General features: G+C 43.1%; 1 protein-coding gene across 6 annotated transcripts in view; it reads right to left on the bottom strand.

Moving 5' to 3' along the window:
• Positions 1–22,724, bottom strand: part of LOC104920699 (potassium voltage-gated channel subfamily C member 1) — a 49,205-nt gene that overhangs the window by 21,349 nt on the left and 5,132 nt on the right. For all 6 annotated transcript variants that reach the window (XM_019271070.2, XM_019271073.2, XM_019271069.2 and 3 more), the window contains exons 2-3: positions 18,587–19,274; positions 955–1,936 (exon numbers count right to left, since the gene is read on the bottom strand). In XM_019271070.2, the coding sequence (XP_019126615.1) occupies positions 955–1,936; positions 18,587–19,207 (1,603 nt within the window). In that variant the 5' untranslated portion in view covers positions 19,208–19,274. The remainder of the gene's footprint in view (positions 1–954; positions 1,937–18,586; positions 19,275–22,724) is intronic.

The raw sequence follows: 22,724 nt of genomic DNA, 5'->3' as shown, positions 1-22,724 counted from the left end.
AATCCCTGCCCAGTCCCAAACCAAAATTACCACCTCCTCACCAATTTCAAAACACACGGTTAACCAGATAGCACGGGGCGAGCTCATTACTATTGCACACACAATAAGCCGCCACGATGCTCTCGCCGCGGCTGCTTAAATGTCCTCGTGGGACTCGAGCATTGGTCTACTGGCAGAGGATGCGGAGGACGCTGCAGCCAATCCTGGTCCTCTCTGCTCGGAGGTCGGCGCCGTCAGGACCCAACCCCTCACCAGCGCCCGCCGACCTGCATTTACATAAAGCAAACACCCCACACACACATATAGGCCGGGGCGAAACGGTGGCGGCCGTAACAGATATACAGACACAACCTGCAAGCAACCCTTTTAGACTGGAAGTAAGCCAAGCAGACAGGATGTAGTGCGAGCACTAATGAACCAAATATTTTCTGGCTCACTGATGACTAAGGCAGTAAAGTAATGCATTAAAGGTGCATTATTGTTGCATGTGACTGATGCCCGATGCTGCAGTATGTTAAGAGCAAACCGCTCTTTGGAGTCAGCCCAAATTGTGATGCATTAAGCTGTTTTAATAGATAATTGAGTTCATTTTCCTTCCATGGTGTTTGTTTTTCACTGACAGATGGGTGCCTTAAGGCAACTTTGGACCTACCAGTTGATCATAAATTACACATGAGTTCTGATGGGCTAGCGATTTCTCCAGGGTGGATCCAGAATCAGCTATGCATCACTTCTTGATAGCACTCCCACTTCTGTCTCTTGACTTTGGCACTCTAATCCTTCACCGGACCTCTGAAACCATCACTGTGCATTCCTAAAACTGCTCTTACTTCCCAGAAGCATGCTGGTCAGTTTACTTTGACTGTAAAACTGCAAACCATACATACATACATCTTGTGTTTGCTTTTCAGCTGTCAAAAGAATCAACATGGGGAAAAAAAACAAATGTCTCACCTCTGTTAATCTCTATAATTTCTTCTTGGGCGAGAGGACAGTCACCCCCTATGCCTCCAGACCCCATTACTCCACCCAGGACATTTCCCAGAAGCCTTTGTGGTGATGCGGTAGCCATAGCCAGGGCATCTGGCTTGCAGTAGTTGGGGGACCCTGGTTGAGGTGCTCGGGGGATATGTTTGTTCTTCTTTTTGGGCAGCTTTTGTTTGGCCATGGCCAGAGAGTAGTACATGCCGAAGTTGTTAACAATTACAGGTACAGGCATAGCAATGGTCAGCACACCAGCCAAGGCACACAGCGCACCCACCAGCATCCCTGACCACGTCTCTGGGTACATATCTCCATAGCCCAGGGTGGTCATGGTGACAACGGCCCACCAAAATCCAATGGGAATGTTCTTGAAGTTGGTGTGGGCACTAGCTGTTGGGTCATCTGGGTCGGCACCAATTCGTTCAGCATAGTAGATCATAGTGGCGAAGATGAGGACACCAAGGGCCAAGAAGATGATGAGCAAGAGGAATTCATTGGTGCTGGCACGAAGGGTGTGGCCGAGGACACGGAGACCCACAAAGTGGCGGGTCAGCTTGAAGATTCGGAGGATACGCACAAATCGGACAACACGGAGGAACCCCAGGACATCCTTGGCAGCTTTGGAGGAGAGACCACTCAGGCCCACCTCCAGATAGAAGGGCAGGATGGCGACAAAGTCGATGATGTTGAGGGTGCTTTTGAAGAACTCCAACTTGTCTGGGCAGAAGGTGACTCGCAGCAGGACCTCAATGGTGAACCAAATGACGCACACGCCCTCCACATACGTCAACCAGCTGTCAGTCACCACCTCGTATACAATCTCCTCATGTGTCACGTTGCCCACCATGACGCTCTCTGTCTTGTTGATGATGGTGTTGAAGGCCTCATGCGTCTCCATGCAGAAAGTGGAGATGGAGATGAGGATGAAGAATAGGGAGCCAAATGCCACATACTGGAAGAAAGGAAGAAACCAGCAAACAGAAAAGAAAGATAGGAAGAGAAAGCAGAAACAGGAAGTGAGGAAAGGAGTCAGTTGCAAATCAATTAAACTCAGTAGGGCAAAGAGAACATAGAAAAAAGCATAAATAAAAACAACAGTGGCAAAGTTTGAAACTTTAAGACAAAAAAACAACTGGTATATATGCGACCTGACTACACATGCAAGTGCTACATATGGAAACTGGCCTATTACACGGAAGACCACTCTTCACTGCATTTTACTGTGATGGTCATCTGCATTGGGTTCATACAAAATGTTGGACAGATTCTGATATTGGCCGATGGATTTTTCACCCAAATTTCACGAAAAGAAATACCTATTGTAACGGACTAGAGGGCAAGTGGATCTGCCCTGAAGAAGCGACTAAAGTCCAGAGATAATCAGAATCATTAGGCCAATCAAATAATATATGACAGTCATAAATGACTGTGAACAATTAACCCATCACTACATCATCACATAAATTTGTCTGCTTGAGTTGATCCTTTACTTAAAATTAGAGAGAAGAGATTTAAAAACATTTTAAAATTGTTTTTCATACCCGCTCCCTGGACTTTTTTGCTTGAAATGTAAGCAAAGTTAGCTAAATGAAGGCTGCATATGGATTAATTGCACAAAGACCACCACTCTGACCCACTTTTACTAGATTAGATGCATCTGAGTTCCTAAAACCTGCTAGATAATTTCACAAATATAAGTTCCCTGTTTATACAAGTAGACATAAATACATTTGTGTGATAAATATCAAGTGTGTTGTCCTTGAAGTGAACTTGAGATTTACCTGTAACTCTACAGCTTAAGCTACCTTTGTAGAAGTACTGTTGTGGCATTTGCCTCTATCCTCTTCCACATCTTGGGAGTATTGTATTATTAGTCACCTTTGGTATCCTCTCTGTACTTCAGTGACTTACAGCGCCACATTTGCTTGTTCACTTACAAAACTTTGTCCTAAAGCGGAAAATTTCCCAGACAGAAAGGGATACAATCTCAATGACTTTGCTACTTGTTTTTCATCACTCAAAAGCAATTTCCTTAACTTTGGTCATCTGTGTGATCTGTAAGCTTACTGTTTATATGTACTCAAGCTTCTTATTCTACTGTAGCCCATTCAATTGTCACTGAATCAATTACAGTAGCGCGATAACACCAGTGTGCGTGTGTGTGTGCAGATATGTGTGTGTTTGTGCGTGTAGGTACTGCACAATCTTTCCCTGTTGCGGTCCATTCCTACAAGCCCTGCAGTGTATTTATAGATGCAGTATACTTTGTGCTTTATCAAATAAATAATAAAACACAGACATGGCCTGAAGAGCAAAGAGAAAGGTAATTCATACTTGAGTGGAGACCATATATATAAGAAGCCTGAGTGCCCTGAGTGTACTGTGCGTGTGACTGCGTGTTTTCGACATTATGCACTTATGCAATAATAAGAGCAACATACTTATAAGAGCCATCGTTATAACTAAGCAAATGGAGGGAACCAGTTCCAGTTATTTTTCTCACTTCTCTCTCGCAGTTTTTTGTTTTTTATTGGGTATTGGATGAGAGCCTACACATATTTTCTCCAAGTGTCTTCATGACACAAACAGACTAAGGACAAGACTTAAGACTCTGAGCCACTGTATTTTTTAAGGAGATTAGCTGACGAGCATTTAGCCGAAGAGGCGACCTTCCAGGAAAGTCAGCGAGGTAGTATAAGTTCAGTGTCCAATCTGTATGTTAAGCTGTTGCATTGGTAATGATGGTTATGTTCGCAGGCTACTTTGCTTTAAAGAAATTCCTTCACAGAAGCAGTAGGTGCAGTGCGAAATGCACTTTTGCATCAATCATGATGTTTTTTTAAGGAGAAACCGTTATTGTTTGACTATCTAGGCTTGTTACAGGTTACAGGATCTTTTATAATTCTCACAACACTTTACCCAACCCAACTCTCTCCGGTCTTTTTTCCTCTTCCTCTCCCTCTCCATCTCTTCTCCCTACCTCTTTCCTCCTCTGCTATGTTTCTCGCTAGTCGGTGTCTGACCTACTTTCTCAGATTGCTGCAGTGCTCTCCCCCTCTGTATCGTGAAAACACACACATACATAGTGAGGTTCTCAATCACCCTCCTACCTCTACCCCCGTACCAGCCCCCCTGTCCCTGGGAAGCAGGATAGCACCAGCGGGACCGCTCAGGACTCTCCCTCATTGGCTGAGCACCAGAAAACCTTCACATCGACAAATCAGGCCAACAAGGAGAGTTTTGCCCTGAAGTGTTACACACTTATATTTTTATGTTACTGCTTCCATTATTCCTTACAATGACATAAATTATGTAAGTGATGTAATAACAGTTAGACTGAGGAGATGAACAGCATTGGTAGTTGTAGAAAGTAAGAGGCTGAAATGTGTGAGTAAATTTATTTTTTCTGCTGCAGTGCTTTTAGACTTGACGTATGCTGCCTTTACACATGTACAAACACACAGCTACACAACAGAAAATAGGGGCAGTAACATATCATCTATGTAGGCTACACAGGTGGAGACAGAGGAGGGGGCAGACAGGTGGGAGGAGGACCAGATGATGTGGATCCATGCATAGAGGAGCACAAAAGGAAAAGTTAAAGTAATCCAGAAGAAAGGACAGAGCATGATAAAAGTCAGAGAAGGTGAGGGCTAAACGCTAAAATAGTGAGCATGATTCAAACACTGGAGGAAAGTAACCTGAGCTAAGCTTTGCAAAGCACAAAAGAAATGATGAGAGTAAAAGTAGGAAGAGGCCTTAGCCATGAAAGCGACTTCTGTCAACCAGAGGGACAGAGAGAGTTACATATTAAAACACAGGAGATCTAAACGAGTGAGTCAAGGTGTACGAAAATGTCAAAGACAACAATCTAATGACACTAAACCTTCTATATACAGATTCTTAACTTTATAGAAACAGTTAAATGTATGTATGTATGTATTTAGGTGTGGCCTATAATAAGATTAGCTGATCGTCAGATTATGAGGAGCCTTTAAATAAACAAATATGAGGTCCTTAGACAGAAGAGGTTGCAGGTGACATAATGGTTCATATTTTAATCTAATGTTCAAAACATTTTGCAGTGGAAAATGTATCTGCTGAAGAGTAAGTGCACTTTAACAAAAAGCTGCCAAAAACAAGTTTTATTTAGAAATATATAATAATAATACATTCAAAATAATGTTTTGGTTTAACCTAATGTATTCATAAGGTTCATAACTCACTGAAAAATACTTTCTGAATAGAGCAGATGAGTTTAAACTAAGTCCCACGCATGTACCCAAAGGTTGTTTTGTTTCCTCCTGCATGTAAAAACTGTAAGATCATCTTGTATTCGCTCTTGCTCCAGGTAATAGGAATTAAAAAGAAAATAGAAATCAGTTGATATATGCAGCTCAGACTGGAAAAGATAAATAAATAAAACATGACGGTGTTGATCAGATTTTATCCAAACCCATTGTATCACTTTTTTCGCTCAGACATTCCTGAATTAACATACTCCCACACCAAAACAATATTTTCTTTTCTTGTCTCGCTGGTACAGTATGAATCCAGCGAAGGCACTCTGAGATTTGTGATTCACCTGCAAAGCCTCCCCTGATTTGCACACTCTCTCTAAATGAAACTTTGGTGTCGGATGGGAAATCTTATACACACAGTGGAAATAACACACACACTCACATTTGTGCTTCAATCTCAAAACCTGAGACTGAAATACAAAACCGTGAGGAGACACGCACCAATGACAACTCAACCTATTCAAAGAAAGTCAAAAATATATGGCGGGCTGAGAATAAATGAACACTGGGTTGCACTTAACATTAACATGCTAAGTGCAGCTTTAACCTATTCTACTGTGCTGTAATTAATTGAACCATGCTATAGTTAAAAGCCACAGTACGATATTGCTGCTGATGAAACAAAGGCTCATTCATGGTTTCGGTAATTAAATCATACAGTATTTCAAGATGGCAGAGCACAGTGGATTACGCTGTAGATCTGAACATCTAATCAATATTGATCAATTCATCACAGCAGCCAGTGCTCTTTAAATATGCAGCCGCATGCAGAGATCTGTCATGTGTGTGAGGAGTGATAGAGAAGCACTCCCACTGCTGGAACATGTACTCAAAGCCATTCATCAAATCTGCATGTAGCGCACAGGTGAGTCTGTGTATATACTATGAGTGCGTGCGTATACATGTGTCGGTGTAAGTGCCTGGCACAAGTGTTTTTTTGTGTGTGTGGACATGACTCACAATGTGGGAGAGACAAACAGCCTATGGGCACAGGAGGTGTGTGCGTGTGTGTGTGTGTGTGTGTGTGTGTGTGTGTGTGCACACTCGCTGATCACAGACAGCAAGTGGTAATGTAGCTACATGAGCACTGCATTGAGGTGATGGAGAGGGATGAGGGAAGAGACAGAGAGAAAGAAAGAGGTGGAGGAAGATGATAAAAGGAGGAGTAGCAATCTGTCACCTCACACTTATTTATCTCCTCGGGCACTTTGTCTCTGCTCCATCCCTCTCCTCACTGCAACGCGGAGGTATGTATGTGTGTGTGTGTGTGTGTGTGTTCTGGTCTGAACAGCCATGTTAACGCTCTGAATATACAATTCAGAGGCACACTGTAATATTGGCGTGAAGCTTAATGTGTTGAATTCCCAACAGTAAAGCCACCGTGTGTGACACCTGCCGTCCAATGACCTTCAAGGCCCAATAGAGTCTCCCTCGCTCTCCAGACTCTGAAATTAGATTTGGAAAGATCATCAACATAAATTTAAAAGAGCAGGAGTCAGGGATGGGGAGAGAGAAACAAACGAGAAAGAGCCTTTGAGAGAGAAAGAGAGAGAGAGAGAGAGCTACTGTGAAAGGAAGTTGATGATAGAGAGCGTTGATTGTGTTTTCGATGGATGGATGAATGAAGAAGAGAGTGACGGAATGGAGGGAAGGAAGATGAAAAGATGAGTGGAGGAGAGTAGACTGACGTGAATCTCCCCAATCAAGGGGAGAGAGCAGGGCATCGGGAGAGTGAGAGTGCAATAAAGAGATGGAGAAGAAGAAAGGAGGAGGTGTTGGGAGAGCATGAATGTAAGCGATATAACCAAGGAGAGATTGTCGGTGCTGATATTAGCCCTACAGGCGTTTTTGCATGCACGGCGGTGCGCTGCGCTCTTCCTTAAAGGGACCCTAGTGGCGCTGTGTTTACTGCGGCACCATCCAGAAGAGCTTTATCATTACAGTATTACCACAGCCGTGCCTGGCTCTCTGTCACCATGACAACCACTGCGTTAGCCTCTGCTTTCAGGCACCAAGGACAGGACTAAGCCAAATACTGCTCCTACAGCTGGCGTAAAGGGCTGAATGTAAGAGGAGCAAGATTGTGATCGTTCAGTTTGGCTGATTGCTCAATGAAAGATTAACCTTCCTGAGGTGGAGGGTGAGTGACCTTGACAGAGATATAAAGACAAACAAAGGGTTGTGCCTTTTTTATTAACAGTGCTTTTGTTCCATGTGTACTAATGGTGATGTTTGATCAGCATTAGTATGACGAACAGCGCCCAGTAAGACAGAAGGATGTGGAGTCTTTCCCAGAGGGCAAAGCAAATGGGCGACCACTGCTGCAGAGTCAGCAATGATAAGAAGACATTGAAGGATGATCTGAAATCTGCACATGAATGAGGCATGAAAAATGAACATTTAAACGATGTGAAATACAGAACGTTCTCGTGAAGGGCAACCCGAGCAATGGTTCAGACTTGGATCGGGTGATTAATCTATTATCTTAGGTGAATGGCTATGGCCATCACTCAAAGACTACCAAAGTAGCCACTTAGCGTGCAGTGTGAGTATAACCTTGGGTGGGTTACAGGAATAGCCTTCACTTGTACCATCATCATCACTGTTGTCATCATCGCGGCCATATTCTGAGAAACGCTGCAGAGTCATTGAAGGTTTTGCTACTTTAGGCTGATATTAGAAAGGAAAAACATCCGAAACCTCAACTAAACAGTGAGATACTCTTGAACAAGACAAAGAGAACGACTAAAATGTCAAAAGAGAGAGAGTTCCCTTTAGGGACATGGCGTGTGAAATGGACAAGCAGTAAAACTGGAGTGGAAAGACAGAGAGAGGGAGAGTACAGAAGAGATGTCTTTTTCCAGTGTTGCATTTCTTTTTCTAAACGTTGAATTATGAATTACTTTAGTGGCTTTTAGCCGTTTATGACCCTCAACCTCAAGGCTTCCTCATGTTCCTCAAGTTATGCTGGCACGGTCCATGAGATGTGTCCAAGAATGTTAAGCACATTTTACACTATTCAGACCAGTCCAGTCCACTAAATACAGCTCATACCACATTCAGTTTGGGGCTGCAATGATCTATTCTGTTTAATAATTATGTTAATTCAAGCCAAATGTTAATTAAGAGACCAAATATCATTCTGAATTGTTGATGTTAAAGCAGCTGCAACCAATATTTTCATTTTAGCCATGGATTACATGACCACTTGTATGTGAAAGTGGTTCACTTAAAGAGCACAGAGAATCATTATCTCACTCTACAGTTCCAGTATGAGCATTTTAGTGTCCTTCAGCTCCTTGTTTTGTTTTCTTTCGCATTCGCGTAGTGTATAGATGATGAGAGCTACTTCAGTTGTATGTTCTACCCTGCACCCAACAACAAGAGGCAAAGTTTGGGATTGACTGGAAGCATTTAAAAGCTAAAACGTCAGATATTTTCCTGAAAACGATTTTCTCACATCAACTTTGAAGCTAATAGCATTGTGTTGGCAGGTTGTTGCTGTTGTTGCAGATTCAAAGATATTCAATTTACAATGACATACGATATAATAAAATAACCAAAAGCATTTAAATTTGAGCTGTTATCAACAAATGTTTGTAATTTCACTGTTTAGGTCATTTATCAAATCACTGAGTGACCATTTTAGGGTTACATCAAGCACAACAACTTCCTCTTTGTAATGCAATAAGAGATTTTGATTGTGATCGTTTAGATTTCAAGGTGCACTGATCTAGTTATTTCAAAGAGGGGATCCATGACAGCTGATAATAACAGACTGAAAACAATATCAGAGGAGATATCACATTCATGTGAACCTTTATTCCCCTCTCTCTGTCCCACAGGAACTGCAGCCCTGTCTCATCTCAAGGGAAATGCAATCGACTCAGGTAGAGGACATTGGTGTCCGAGCCAGGACAGGCAGTTAAAGCAGAAGATTGTGAGCCCCCGCTAGGAGTCACCCAACACGGGACACTGCGGGATAATGAAGGGCAGGAGTGGTGAGGCGTGGAAAGAGGGTGGGATTGGTGAAAGAAGATGAGGTTACAGGCAGAGAGGAGGGATGTAACATGATGTTTGCATGTGACTGCATATGCACAAAATGGGAATCTCATGTGTGCACTGGACTTATCAAACACCTGGGTGCAGGACAAGGCACGTTGGAGGTGGTGCTGAACTTAGATACGCTCCTGCTCTGGTTAATCTTTGCGTACACTTTATTTTTTGGAGAACTAGAAACACTGACTCTTGGAGGTCAGTGCTCTTGGAAGGGATCCTGGTAAAATTTCAATCGCAACACAGACTTGTGTTTCAGACATTCCCTGAATGACTCAACTCCTTGACATACTACAGTTGAATCGGTAAGCTCTCCTACACAGACACACACAGCTCTCCAGTCGACACGTCACAGTGTCGTATCTGCAGCCTTTAGGTTCCCTCTGTTGAACTCCCTACTGCAGTCCTGTCAAACATTTCTGAACACAAACAAATACTGTGTGGAGGTGAGTCAACTGTACATGCATCCGTTCCCTCTTATCTGTTTTGTATTCGCGCCAGATTACTGCAGCATAACTATGTGCATTTGTCCTTGTGACGCAGCCCCCCTCTTTCTCAGCCGGTCCTCCCTTTTTTCCTCCCTTCCTCACCCCTCTCTCCATCTATTCCTCTCCTGTCCTGCTTGTATTGTTTCAGACATGTAAAGCAAGTTTGGCAAAGCTGTCCCCGTTTTAAAAGCTGTGATGACCGACCGCCTTCATGCCTCGTCCTCCTCATGTTCTAAATGCCATCATGTCTTTCCTTGCGTTGCCTTTGTCCATCTGAGCTTGAGTTACTGACTATAATCTACCCTAATGGCTCATATCGTGAAAACTGAACGACAACCTTTTTAATTAACTAAAATAAGGCAATATTTCAAGAGAATATCCTGATTGCAACGATCCACCAAAGGAAATTCTGATACATTTCCATTGAAATCCACTCCCGAATCTGACTGTTACACACTTCTCTACATCACGTTTCCATTTAAAGTAGTCATTCGCTCTGCCTCCACTCCGCTGCCACTTGGACAGGAGGGACAATCACAAGGAAACAGATGGTCACACAGGAATGACGCCCTCCAATGTCATTTTCCAAGGGAATGAGCAGGGATACAGTTTGACTGTTTAAGTGCCACAGGGTAACGACACGTGACCGACCATGCATAGATGCTCACCAAACTGTGAGATGCTTAAACAACAACGTGGTAGCCATCAGCAGGTTAGCTGGGTGTGAGTACAAATCAGCGATCATCAGCACAGTGGATAATCAATTAACTCTTTATGCAAATATACCAAAACAACTGGTTCTGGCAGCTTCTCATATGTGTATATTTTCTGGTTTTCATAGACTTCTGTGCTAGAAGGTTACATTTCTGTGGGTTCTGGCCTTTTGGTCAAACAAAACGAGACATTTTTAATTATTTTATTTTATTAAACTAAAGGCAATCATGAAATTTGTCATTAGTGGAGCTAAAGTAATTAGTTCTTTGTGTAATGTGATAGCGAACTGCACATTTTTCTGGGTTTGAATTGTTTGACAGACAAAACATGCAATTCCATGACGTCACGTTGGTGTTTTTTTCTGAAATTTAGATCAAATGATGAGATGATTATCAATCAAGAAAAATAATCAGCAGATTCATTTTTAGTTGCAGCTCCAGTCAAATGAGGTGGGTGTTCCTAAATAAAGTTTTTGCTTTTCTAACATTTTTTTTTTTTTCAGCCACCATTATTCTATTTAATTGTATGATTGCACCATTAGTGCTCAAACGGTCGATTGGTCGATTAACAGAAAGAAAGAAATAATTCAAGTAATTCATTAAGCAAAAATAATTCTGGTACTAATGTCTCAAAGGTTATTAATAACATAAAATAAATCTTATTGAGGTTTTTGAATGTTAGTGAGATTAAACAAGTAATTTAGCATAGAATAATCAATAGAATGATTAATGATAAAAATATCTTAGTCTTCAGCTCTAAAAATGATAACGGCTTGAAGAGATTGTTTGCAATGTCAATTGTCAGCTAATTAACTCGCAGTTTGTCAGTCTGTGTGTTTGTTAAACACATGTCTTTGGGACATTCACATGTGTGAAAGTGATCTGCAGGGTTACATGTGGAGGCGTGTCAAAATGAAGTGATTTATGTGTGTGCTGTAAATGTGAGCGCTCAGCATAATGGTTTATGGGCAGCTATACTTACAGAGTACCGACCAGTGTGTAAAGGTGAGTGTGCTGAGAGTGATTTATGGTCAGCCAGGTGTTTGAGAGGGTCAAATGTAAGACGCATGTTGTAATGGAAGTGGGTAAATGTGTGTCTGTACCATATTAAGTCTTTAGTTACATAACATGCTGGATATTGCTCATGAATAATTGACTATCTTGATACAGTGAAAGGACTTTTGATTCAGTACGACCGTTTTATTCCTCTGTCAGTATTTGCACACAATGTTTTGTTTACATATACATGTGCTTATGTGCACGGCGGTCTGTGTGGTAGTACACAATACACTACACTGCTCTCTTGTGTGATTTGACAAGATTTGCCCCATTTAGAGAATTCAGACTCCCACCATTGTAATCGGCTCTGGCACCATGCAAGCTCTTAACCATGCCAGTGTCCTGAATCATTTTGATCCCAGAGCATAAGAGCAAACCGTCCAGGGTTTACCACAAGGTCCAACTAATTGACTGTCCATACGGTGGAGTGGAACACTGACTCAGCACTTAACCAGCATGTCTAAATGGACTGTGGCAGGAGGAGGAGGAAGATGGCTGAGAAGGACATAGAGAAGAAGAGGGAAGGTATTTGGAGATTTTACAGCATAATCACACAACATGTTGAAGGCTTTTGTTTGAAATGTAATGTGATACTTTAAGCAATAGGTTGACATTTTGGAAAATCTGCTTATTCGCTTTCCTGCCAAGAGTTAAATGGAAAGATCGATAACACTCATGTCTGCATGGTAAATATGAAGCTGGCTTGTTTTAGCTGGCAGGTAGCTCTGCTCAAAGGTATCAAAGGGTACCCACCTGCATCTCTAAACCTTACTAAATTAACACGTTACATCTATTTTGTTTCATTTGTAAAAGAAATGACCCCATGACCTCTTTAAAATGATGAATTCTTGTTACATTTGAGTTTTTTGAGCTAGGCTAGCCATTTCCATCTGTTTTCAGTCTTTGTGCTAAGCTATGCTAAATTGGCCACTTGCTGTAGATACGTATTTACTGTGCCTCAATTGTCTCAATTCTCACATCTTACTCAGAATGAAAGCAAATATGCATATTTCGCAAATGCTGAATTATTAATTTAATAGTAATATAGATGGATCAATCTGAACAGGGTCTCTTGTTTGTTTTGGGTTTTATTTTATCCACCACAGACTTTTTAAACCAGAAGACTTCAACTAAAGCTAAAACTAAGATAAAAAAAAATTATTTACAATAAATAAATATATGTATTGTGCTTATACTACTAAAAAGTCCAAATCAAACACTGCAGTTGCTCTGTTTTTACCTCTTTAAAGTGCCTCTCGCTTACTTAACACACAGATCGTGTCTCTGTCCTTGTTATGAGACATCAAGCATCTATCCAGTAAAGTATCACCAACAGACAGCACTCAAGTTACACAGCAGTGAACAGAGGGACTGTGACTTCCGAGGATATGATCACAACACGAGAAGGCCTGCGGTACAAAACCTTGTCAGGGAAAATTGAAACAGAACACGATACATTTACCAATTGCAGGCATGGGGAAAGTCAGGTTGACTAATTATCACGCCCCTGCCAGCAGCTACTGCTCGAGGAAAACAGTTTACCTTAATAAACTTAGAATAACTCCCTCCATCCTTTTTCTCTGTCAAGACAGGTTTGAATAGTGATACAATGTATGAATAGTCATACAAGCACATCCCCTCACCAGTAACGGAGGAACAGATTTGCCACCAGTGAATGAAATTAAGGCCTCCTTTTGCTATTTTCAGATGCAGGCCACAGGGAGAGGAACAAGAATGGAAGACGGGAAATAGGCCTCACAGTGGGGTCAGGGGTTTGAATGGAAACAACTTGGAACACCCACTGATGAGGGTAAAAGTTCACAAAAGAAAATTGAAGGAGTGAGGAATCATCTCAGTTTCACCATCATTACTGACACTGAGAGACAAAACTCTGAGATTCAAAACAGGATGTTCTTACAAACCAGAGAAAGACTTTATTGTTGCAGTTTTAGGGTGGACACATGACCTTCAGGGAGAATAAGTGGTCTAGACACAGCACATCATACACAGGAACACAAAGCCCGGGACAAAAGTGAATCTTGTACATGCTAAACTACAAATGGTGCTTTGTCACACTCAACAGAAGGATGCGTTTGTTGCAGATGTAGGGTTAGATGCCGATGCACATAACAGTATAATTATCGTGGACATAGTCACATCACAGCTCCCTTAAAAACAGATCAAACACAGGAACACAAAGTCCATTCTGGAGAAGGACAAAGCGGCATCTTATGCACGCTAAGCTAGAAATGGTGCTTTGTCACACTCAACAGAAGGATGCGTTTGTTGCAGATGTAGGGTTAGATGCCGATGCACATAACAGTATAATTATCGTGGACATAGTCACTGCACAGCTCTCTTAAAAACAGATCAAACACAGGAACACAAAGTCCATTCTGGAGAAGGACAAAGCGGCATCTTACGCACGCTAAGCTAGAAATGGTGCTTTGTTGCACTCAACAGAAGGATGCGTTTGTTGCAGATTTAGGGTTAGATGCTGATGCACATAACAGTATAATTGTCGTGGACATAGTCACAGCACAGCTCTCTTAAAAACAGATCAAACACAGGAACACAATGTCCAGTTTGGAGCAGGACAAAGCGGCATCTTGCGCATGCTAGACTAGAAATGGTGCTTTGTTGCATTTAACAGAAGATGTCTTTTTTTGCAGTTTTAGGGTTAGATGCTGATACAGATTACAGTATAACTATGATGTATAGCTATGATGTTTACTCTCCCTTCTGGATAATGGCTATACATAACAAACAACAGAAGAATAAGGCATGGTACAGTCCAGAGTGTGTTGTGATTAGCTGAGACCTGCACAAATAATTCACCGCCCCTTTACCACAGTTCCCATTAAGCTCCGATCAGAGTTGGGATGTATTGTACGTGGAACTACGTGGCTCTGGGGCAAACAAAACTAGTGCAAAAAAATCTCACAAGACTATTCAAAATTAGAAGTGACCTAGTATAAATGAGTAAAAATGAGTGTCTGATACTGGTTAAAATCCAAAGAGGACAACATACTTTATTGAAAATGAAATGTACGACTTTACCGACACAAGTTAAAAGATTACTTTTGTCTTTCCAAACCTACACAGGACTTCTCGGTCCCAAGGTCTTCTCCCCTAAAAATATGATGCAATGTTCCAGACAGAAACGGTAATGTCACCCAAATCCTGCCCTAGGCGCTCTTTTTCACCCAACACCATATCTAAATATACACTAACGCCTATCAATACATTTTGTTTTATTTTCTGTCCACCACAGTGATTTTCTACCCGGAGACGACCTGTTCTGAGGCCGATCAGTGCAGTGACAGGTCACATTTGTGTTTATGACAGCACTGCGCGCTCCAGCACAGCACACTGTGGAAAAGAACAGCAAACAATGGACCACAAAACATGACCTTCAGGGAGAAGATGGGGGTGGTCCGTACAGAGCACAGCATCCCCCCGAAAACAAATCAAATACAGGGACACAAAGTCCAAGATTTGGAGGGGGCAAAGGGGCATCTTGTACATGCTGAGCTACAAATGGTGCTGTGTCAGGAGATTGCTGACAAAGACAACTGTGCCCTTCTGGTGCAAAACTGGAAGTGACCAAAACACAGTGAAACCCGTGGGACAGTGAGACTACAGTACAGGACAACATCCAACATTCAACAACATTTAAACTTTTAATAGTCCTCTCAGTCATCGTACCATTCCATTTTTCCAAAACGTCTATTATCTTAAGGGAACTGTGCCCATCAAACAATATCATTATCTTAATTTCACACCAAAAATTCAAATCAAATTAGATTACCTCAGACACTGAAAAAAAATAATGAAATTCACACAGATTAGAGTTTAAAATAACAAGTTAGAAAAATCCTAAAACAAAGTCAATAAAAAGGGATGAGATCGAATTCTATCAGACGTGAAAGAACGGCTCCATGTCGTCTTAGCTGCACTGTAAGAGCTATGTCAACCAGGCACAGATCAATAAAGAAATCAGATGCAAATCGTATTGCATAACAGCTCATCAAACGGAAACGTACACATCCATAAATTTTGGTTGCCATCCAACAGCCCCTGTAAACATTGTCCGTTTTTTAAGTGAGAGAAAACATGAGAATGGCTTTAAAAACAGACCAAAAGAGAAGATAATCAATTGATTATCAATCAATAAGCAGGCAGGAGGGTCGGAATAGGAAGACTGGAAGCTCAAGCTTCCACAGAAAATCGAAGATGCAAAGACAAGGGTCCCCACCCCCAACGTGCAACGTCTTTCTCTCTGTGGTTGTCACCTCCGCTGTTTATCTCAAAACCCCTCTTTGTCTCCCTCTTTCTCCCTCCTCGGGCTCCCCTTCAGTCCCTTTCCCCTCTATTTCTTTCCACTATCTCACCCCTTCTCCATTTCCCTCGCTCTGTCTATCCCTCTCGCCCCCCCCATCACCACCACCACCACCTCTTTTCTCTTCCTCCAGTGCTCCCCCCCTCCTCTCTCCTGTGTCTACTGCAGCAGAAAATCCAGCACAGACACCAGCATGTGTGTGTTTGTACATGTGTGTGCCACTACGGTAAATCCAGCGAGCGAGCCTCACACGATCATGAGCAAAGCAGGAGGTTTTAATCCCTGCGATGTGTCGAACGATCTGATCAAAACATTGATTGCTGATGCGTTACATCACAGCCACGCAAACAAAAACCCCTTAAATCATTAGAGTAATGTCTCTCCTCCTGTCTCCCTTTATTTCCTCTCGTCTCCCTCTTCCTCCCTCTGTCTCTCTCTCTCTCATCTGTCTCATTATATTTCCACATCAGCATCTCGTTTTTTTTTTTCTTTTTCTGTCCTAGCCTCTCGCACTCCGTCTCTCTGTCTTTCCTCTCCACATATAATTTGCATCTCTCAGGACCGAAAGACCGAAAGGTTCTGCCACGTCAGACGGGATACTTTTAGAAAGAGCGAGGGTGGGGGAAAAAAAAAAGAAGAAGAGTGATCTGGGTCACAACGCTGTTTGACGTATAGCGCTGGCATATTAGACCTACAGAGAGAAATGGGGCTGCGTTCACCCACAAATAGAGCTGGTGTTGTGCAGCCACTGAAATGAATCCCACCAACTACCTGCTCTGTACTCTGCATAACCCCACCGAGGCGTCACAAACGCCACCATCTGCAGCCATTACACTCAATGAATGTTAGTTTCTGTGTTGTGATTTACAAGATATTGGCCACTGTAACCAGGGTGTTAAACTGTACATTACATAATACACAGCATCCCAGCAGCAGGTACAGTAGCTTGAACCCAAGATAAAGCAATGCTGCAAATGTCTCTCCTCTTTCTGTATGATAATTCAGCACCAAATACACACATCTGTTTACAGGCACAATCCAAACAATGAAGCTATCTCCCTGTCATGCAACATCTGGACAGAGTTACCCCACTATGAGCTGTCTCGCTGCACTGTGTAGGGGTAGAGAGGGGTGGGAGGGTACAAATCAATTCGATTGGGATGAAAGTGTCACTTAGAGAAGCACTTCCTGTCTGATCCCAAGTCCAGAGAGGCGGATCAGGTGGCCTAAACCAGACTATCCGTCCATCACAGCCCAACACTTTCCTCTTCCTTTGTTGGGAACCGAATCTGGGTGCATAAATGTATACCTGGTGCCAGAGGAGGTGTGTATGTGTGTGTGTTTGGAAATAGAAGCTAAGAGCTTGTGTGTGTGTAGCTATTTCTCTTTATCTGCAAGTGTAGATACAGTATGTATTGCTGAGTGTGCAGTGATTTATGTTGAAATTTTTTCCACAGACTATTTTCAGCGTGATGGCATGAATTGCCCACTGCAGGTGTCTGCTGACTGTCTGGTTTTGCATGTGCACCTACAGGATGCATGCATTGACAGCATCTACGGGGTCCTCACCCACCCTCAACTACAGAAAAATAGCACTAATAAAAAGCAAACAGAGTGTAAGACAAAGGTGATCAAATTCTCTTGCTGGATTTACAAAACAACGTGAATCAAAGCAGCTGTGATCAAGCAGCTGGATTCATCTTTAACTGGAGGGTCTAAGAAAAAAGCCCACTGTAACTGTTTTCATGTGCCACGGATCAAAAACACAGTCAGGGGTACTTGTTACTCTACACCTGTATGATCAAATGCCATCAAACGTTTGCTCTTAAGAGGTAAATCATTAACTATTTACATCAAAACAACAATGGGTATTCCAACATTAGGAGCAAGTTATGCGTAAAAGCAATAAAGCCCGCGCGTAAAAGCCATGCAGCATTGAATTGAAAGGGGGAGGCTGGCAAAATAATAATAATAATAATAATTACCCAGCAGACTGTAGCACTACCAAGGACAAATGTGGGGAAAGACACCTCAACCCACAAGATTCAGCGTCGTATGACGCTTCCTCTGTGCGCTGATACAATAAATAAGACTAACATGAAATACGGCGCATTGATGTGCGTCGTAAACGGACAAATAGCACCTAATGAAGGCGTTTGGATGCAAGAAGCGCAGCGGTGCTGCGTTTGGAGGCAGATATGTATTAAAGCTGCTCAAGTAGCAGAATACGACGATGGGAATTATGATAGCAATAAAAAATGGTATTCAGTGTGAATCCAGCTCGTCTGAAACATGCAATATATCAGGTTTGACTAAAACCTTTATATCAACTAGTACCCATCTACCAATAGATATAGCTGCCATACCATTTTCCATTTCCCTCCTATGCTATCAGCATTAATTATTCAGTATCAGTATGTCTACATCCTGCTGCTTAATACGAGATATATATACTGTCAGGGATGACACACATAGTGGCCTGCAGGTAATTATGAAGAGCTGGATTATCAGCAGCAATAATGCTGACAGAACATTTAAAAAACAAAGTTTTAAAAACTTATCATGACTCCAGCAGGGCTCTGAGACATCATGAGGCAGAAAATGCAACAGCACAGAAACAAGTTGGAGACGTGGGTAACTCACCCGGGCATATTTGGATGAATACGGGTCTTCAAACAGTGCCCATATTCTGGGCTGCCAGGTTTTCCACCAGCCAGCTTTCCTCGCGTCCTCCTGCATGCACAGTCTTTTCAAGTCCCCATCAGCACCTCCAAGCGCCGGGTCGTCGTCCGGAGCGTCTGGTTCTGGTGTCTCGAAGCTGTCCAGCGCCTCCTCCGCATCTCGGTGCTGCCGGTAATTCATCCAGCAACACGCCTCCACGTCCGTCTCATCAATGCCCCAGAAGGCAAGCTCCTCTTCAAACAGGGGGCCGCAAACATCGTTGGGACAGTGCAACTTCCCAGTGCGGTAATAGTTGAGGATGAAGGAAAACACTGAGGGGTGGCGGTCGAAGAAGAACTCGTCTAATTTGGGGTCGTAGTCGAAGTTGCTGAACGCGTCGGGCTCGGTGAGCCACGATAAGCGGGTACCGGGCAACGTTTTTAGGGTGCTCCGGTAGGTCTCATGCCGCACCCCCCCGCAGTTTATCACGATTTTCTCGCTTTCCGACGGACAAGTCATGTCTGCGCTGTAACATGCTTTGTTGGACGACTTGTTCCCACCCTTGCGCCCTTTGAAAGAGGATACACACACCGAACTGAGCATAGAGGACCGGGGGGGAGGGAGAGGATGAGAGAAACCGAAGGGAGGAGGAGGGAGGAGTCTGAGGAGTCTGCGGGGAGAGAAAAAGGGCAGAAATTTTAGCAGAAGGGAGACATAGATGTGGATTATCAACATTGCAATACAAATTAAGCAACCACGGGGTAATAGCAGCTGTATGTGCAATCATTCACTTGATAATCAGATGATGGAAGGGCACAAAATGACCTTGTGCAGGTGCAATAATGGGTGCCAGGAGGAGGGGGTACATGGGATGCTGGCATCAAAGTTGTTTTTAATACACAACATCCTGACACACAAAGATGCCTCCAACTTATTAGTGCAACATATGAAATCAGGTGGCTTCGGAGCACATTCGTGAGTCAGCATCCTCACAGGTTGATTTGTTGACAGTGATGAAGAAGATGCTGAACTATTATTCCAACCATCGTTTTATCCTCTCCTCAAGCTGACAATCTCTGAATTGATCTGCTTGACGCTCAAGTCAGTGTGCATTCAAATCCTCTCCCTAATTAGGCCACTGTGAGACTTGTGCAAACCCCCCCCCTCCATCCCCTCCATCCCCTCCAACTCCCCAAATCCCTCCCCAACCTACAACAACCCTGCTCTTTTCCTTCAGGCACCCAAGAGTGTGTGTGTGTGAGGAGGGAAGAGTGTCAGAAAGATGAGGAGAAAACTGGGGATCCATCTCTCTCCCTGCTACTTCACCCGCCCCCCCTCCCTCCATTCCCCAAGAATGCCTCTCTGACGTAAGGTGGCGCAGCACCGTGTATGTGTGTGTGAGAGAGCATGTGTGTGTGTGTGTGTGTGTGTGTGTGTTAATTGCCTCCCGAGAGCGCGGTGTCCGTACTAATGTTAGATCTCCTCAATCAGCCTATGTGCGTGCTACACACACTGCTGCAGCCCCCTCCGACCGCACTGAGATTCATGCGATGCACAATTATGTCAATGCTCCCTCTGCCACTTCTCTCATGCACTGTGTGTGTGTGTGTGTGTGTGTGTGTGTGTGTGTGTAAAGACATGTAGAGGGTGAGGGGGGGGGAGGTTTGAAGGGTGAGGAAGCCATAAATCTGATTTTATTCACGAAAGGGTCGAAAAGGACAGAACAATGAGGAACACAGAGGGGGGGCGAAAAGAGGGGCTGAAAGTGAAAGCAACACACTCATACAGTGAACAGCCAGTGGGATATTGTCTCTCCCCTATTAATGGAGGAAGGGGGTTGGAGAGAGAGTGTAGGAGAGGCAGAAGGGGGGGAGGTGGAAGAGCATCGAAAAAAGGAGAGTGCACTATAAAAGTGAATGAATTCTGCTGCAGTAAAAAGCCAGAGTTATTTGCTCTCTCTCTCTCTCTCTCTCTCTCTCTCTCTCTCTCTCTCCCCCCTTCTCCTTCTCCTTCTCCCTGCGAGGTCAGATTATTTGCCTGCGAGCTGCCTTTCCATCCCGGGGGCTCACGACGCCTCAGAGAAGAGAAAAAAGAAAAACAACATACATGTACCGTATCTATGTTGTTAACCTTTTTCTCTATTCAAAGAAATGCACCACTCTTCCCCTCCTCTCCTGTGAGCTCTCGCTGGCCCTCCCCCTCTCCCTCCTACTACTCTCTCCTCTCTCTCTCACTTTCTCTCCCTCCCTCGCTCACTCTCATATTCCGCATAAAGGAATCACATTTCATTGAAGGAGGAGAATCAGGGCTTCATTTCTTCCTCCTCTTCCTCCTCCTCTCACAACAACACGGTCTTATTCTGATCCAGTACCCCCCCCTTCCTTCCCTCTTTTTCCTCTCTCTCTCTCTCTCTCTCTTCACTTCAGCTCTCAACCCCCCTCCCTTCCCTTCAGTGCATTTTCACTCTAATGCACCTTTCTTCTATTTCTCATATCCTCCTATCCCATTCTTTCCCCTTTCCCAAAGTAAGCTTCCCTCACTTTGGATCAACTCTCTTCTCCTCTTTTCCCCTCTCAGACTTTTGCTTCCTGTCTTGCAGGACACTGCAGTCTTTCTTTCATACTTATACCAGTGTTTGCTCTGTTGTTTCGGTCATTTAACTGCACTTTTTAATCTGAAGGAACAACTTTTCATTCATGGAAAAGTTAGCTGTCTCTGTTTTCTCTCCAAATCTTACAGTGACATTGTGTTTCTTTTTTTTTCACATTTGGTTTGGACTTTTTTTTTTTTTTTCATTCATGAAGAGCCTGGAAAAAGACTTAACAGCACTCAGGTAAGATATACTAAAAGCAAGGCTATTGCATGGGTATGCAGTCAACATTACAGGCGCAAATCTTTAAAACTGTGCACAGTTGACGAAAACTAAAAATCTGTGTATCTTTTGTGTTTCTCTGTCTTGCAAGTCTTTGCAGTTTTTGCTGCAGGAGCATCAAATCTGCTTGCTTGACAAAAAAAAATAAAAAAAATCCTGCACTCTTGAGTTTCAGAGTTGTACTGCATCATTCCGCCAAAGTAGTTTAGTCTGCATCTGTGCAACTAAAAAACTCTGTATAAATCAGTGAGATTGGGGCTAATTTCTTTTAATAATAACTTGCAATAACATATAAACAATTCGGAAGTGAGGTCAGGCGGGGATAGTGTAAAAAGATCTTTGTCTACAGTCAGCTTTGTCCTGTGGGGCTTTCCAGCAGGACCGCTTGTGTTGCGGGATGGATTTACATTTCAGCACCATGGACAGCGGTGCTCTCTCTCGCTCTCTCTCTCTCTGAGGCAAACTCCTCTGAACGGGATACCAAACTTTCAAGAGGCAGCTCTTATGATCTCACTGTGAAACTTCTATCCCTTGGATGAGTGTTTTTTTTTTTCTTCTCCTTGGCTTCACTCTGTAGCTCTGCACCTCGTGCTTCTACTTCATAGTCAGCTGTGTCTTATTGGTGAACTGCTGAATATTTTATACACAGACAGCCACAAGTCTGTAACTGTGGTTAAGTGCCTTTTTGTCCCCCCTGAGTCATGTGTGGTGAGCTTATTGATTTAAAAAATGTATTTAAGTATTACGCATTAAAACATATGATGAGATTAATTGGGATACGTTGCTGTTTGGTACTTCCCAGTTTCCCTAAGAACAAATCACACTGTTGGGTTTTTCATTTTAAAGTTTAGAGTTTAGTTGCATTTCAGGCGAATATCCGCAGTTTGAGGATTTCAGCTTAAAATGGGGGAGAAAACCTCATCTCTTTAAGAGCCAGCGTCAGCAATAAAAAAACAAAAAAAACATCAGAGAGCAGAGAGGGGGGGGGAGCATGAGGATGAGAGGTATAGAGGAAAGAGAGTGGGGGTGAAGCTACAGAAGGTGAGCGTCGGGTGTAAAATGGAGGAAGATCCAGGAGAGATGAATAAAAAAAAAGAAAAAAGCACAGTATGCGTGAGGAAGAGGCTAAAACCTGAGTGGGAAGAGGGAGGAGGGGGGACAGAGCAGGAGAGCAGAGAGGAGAAACAATCTCCATCATCACCACCACCTCTCTTTCTCTCTGCTGCAGCATTTCCTGCCTTGGCCACC

This window comes from Larimichthys crocea, chromosome XVI (genome assembly GCF_000972845.2).
Source record: "Larimichthys crocea isolate SSNF chromosome XVI, L_crocea_2.0, whole genome shotgun sequence".
In the NCBI taxonomy this organism is placed as follows: domain Eukaryota; kingdom Metazoa; phylum Chordata; class Actinopteri; family Sciaenidae; genus Larimichthys; species Larimichthys crocea.
This window is presented reverse-complemented; position numbering and strand designations above follow the sequence as displayed.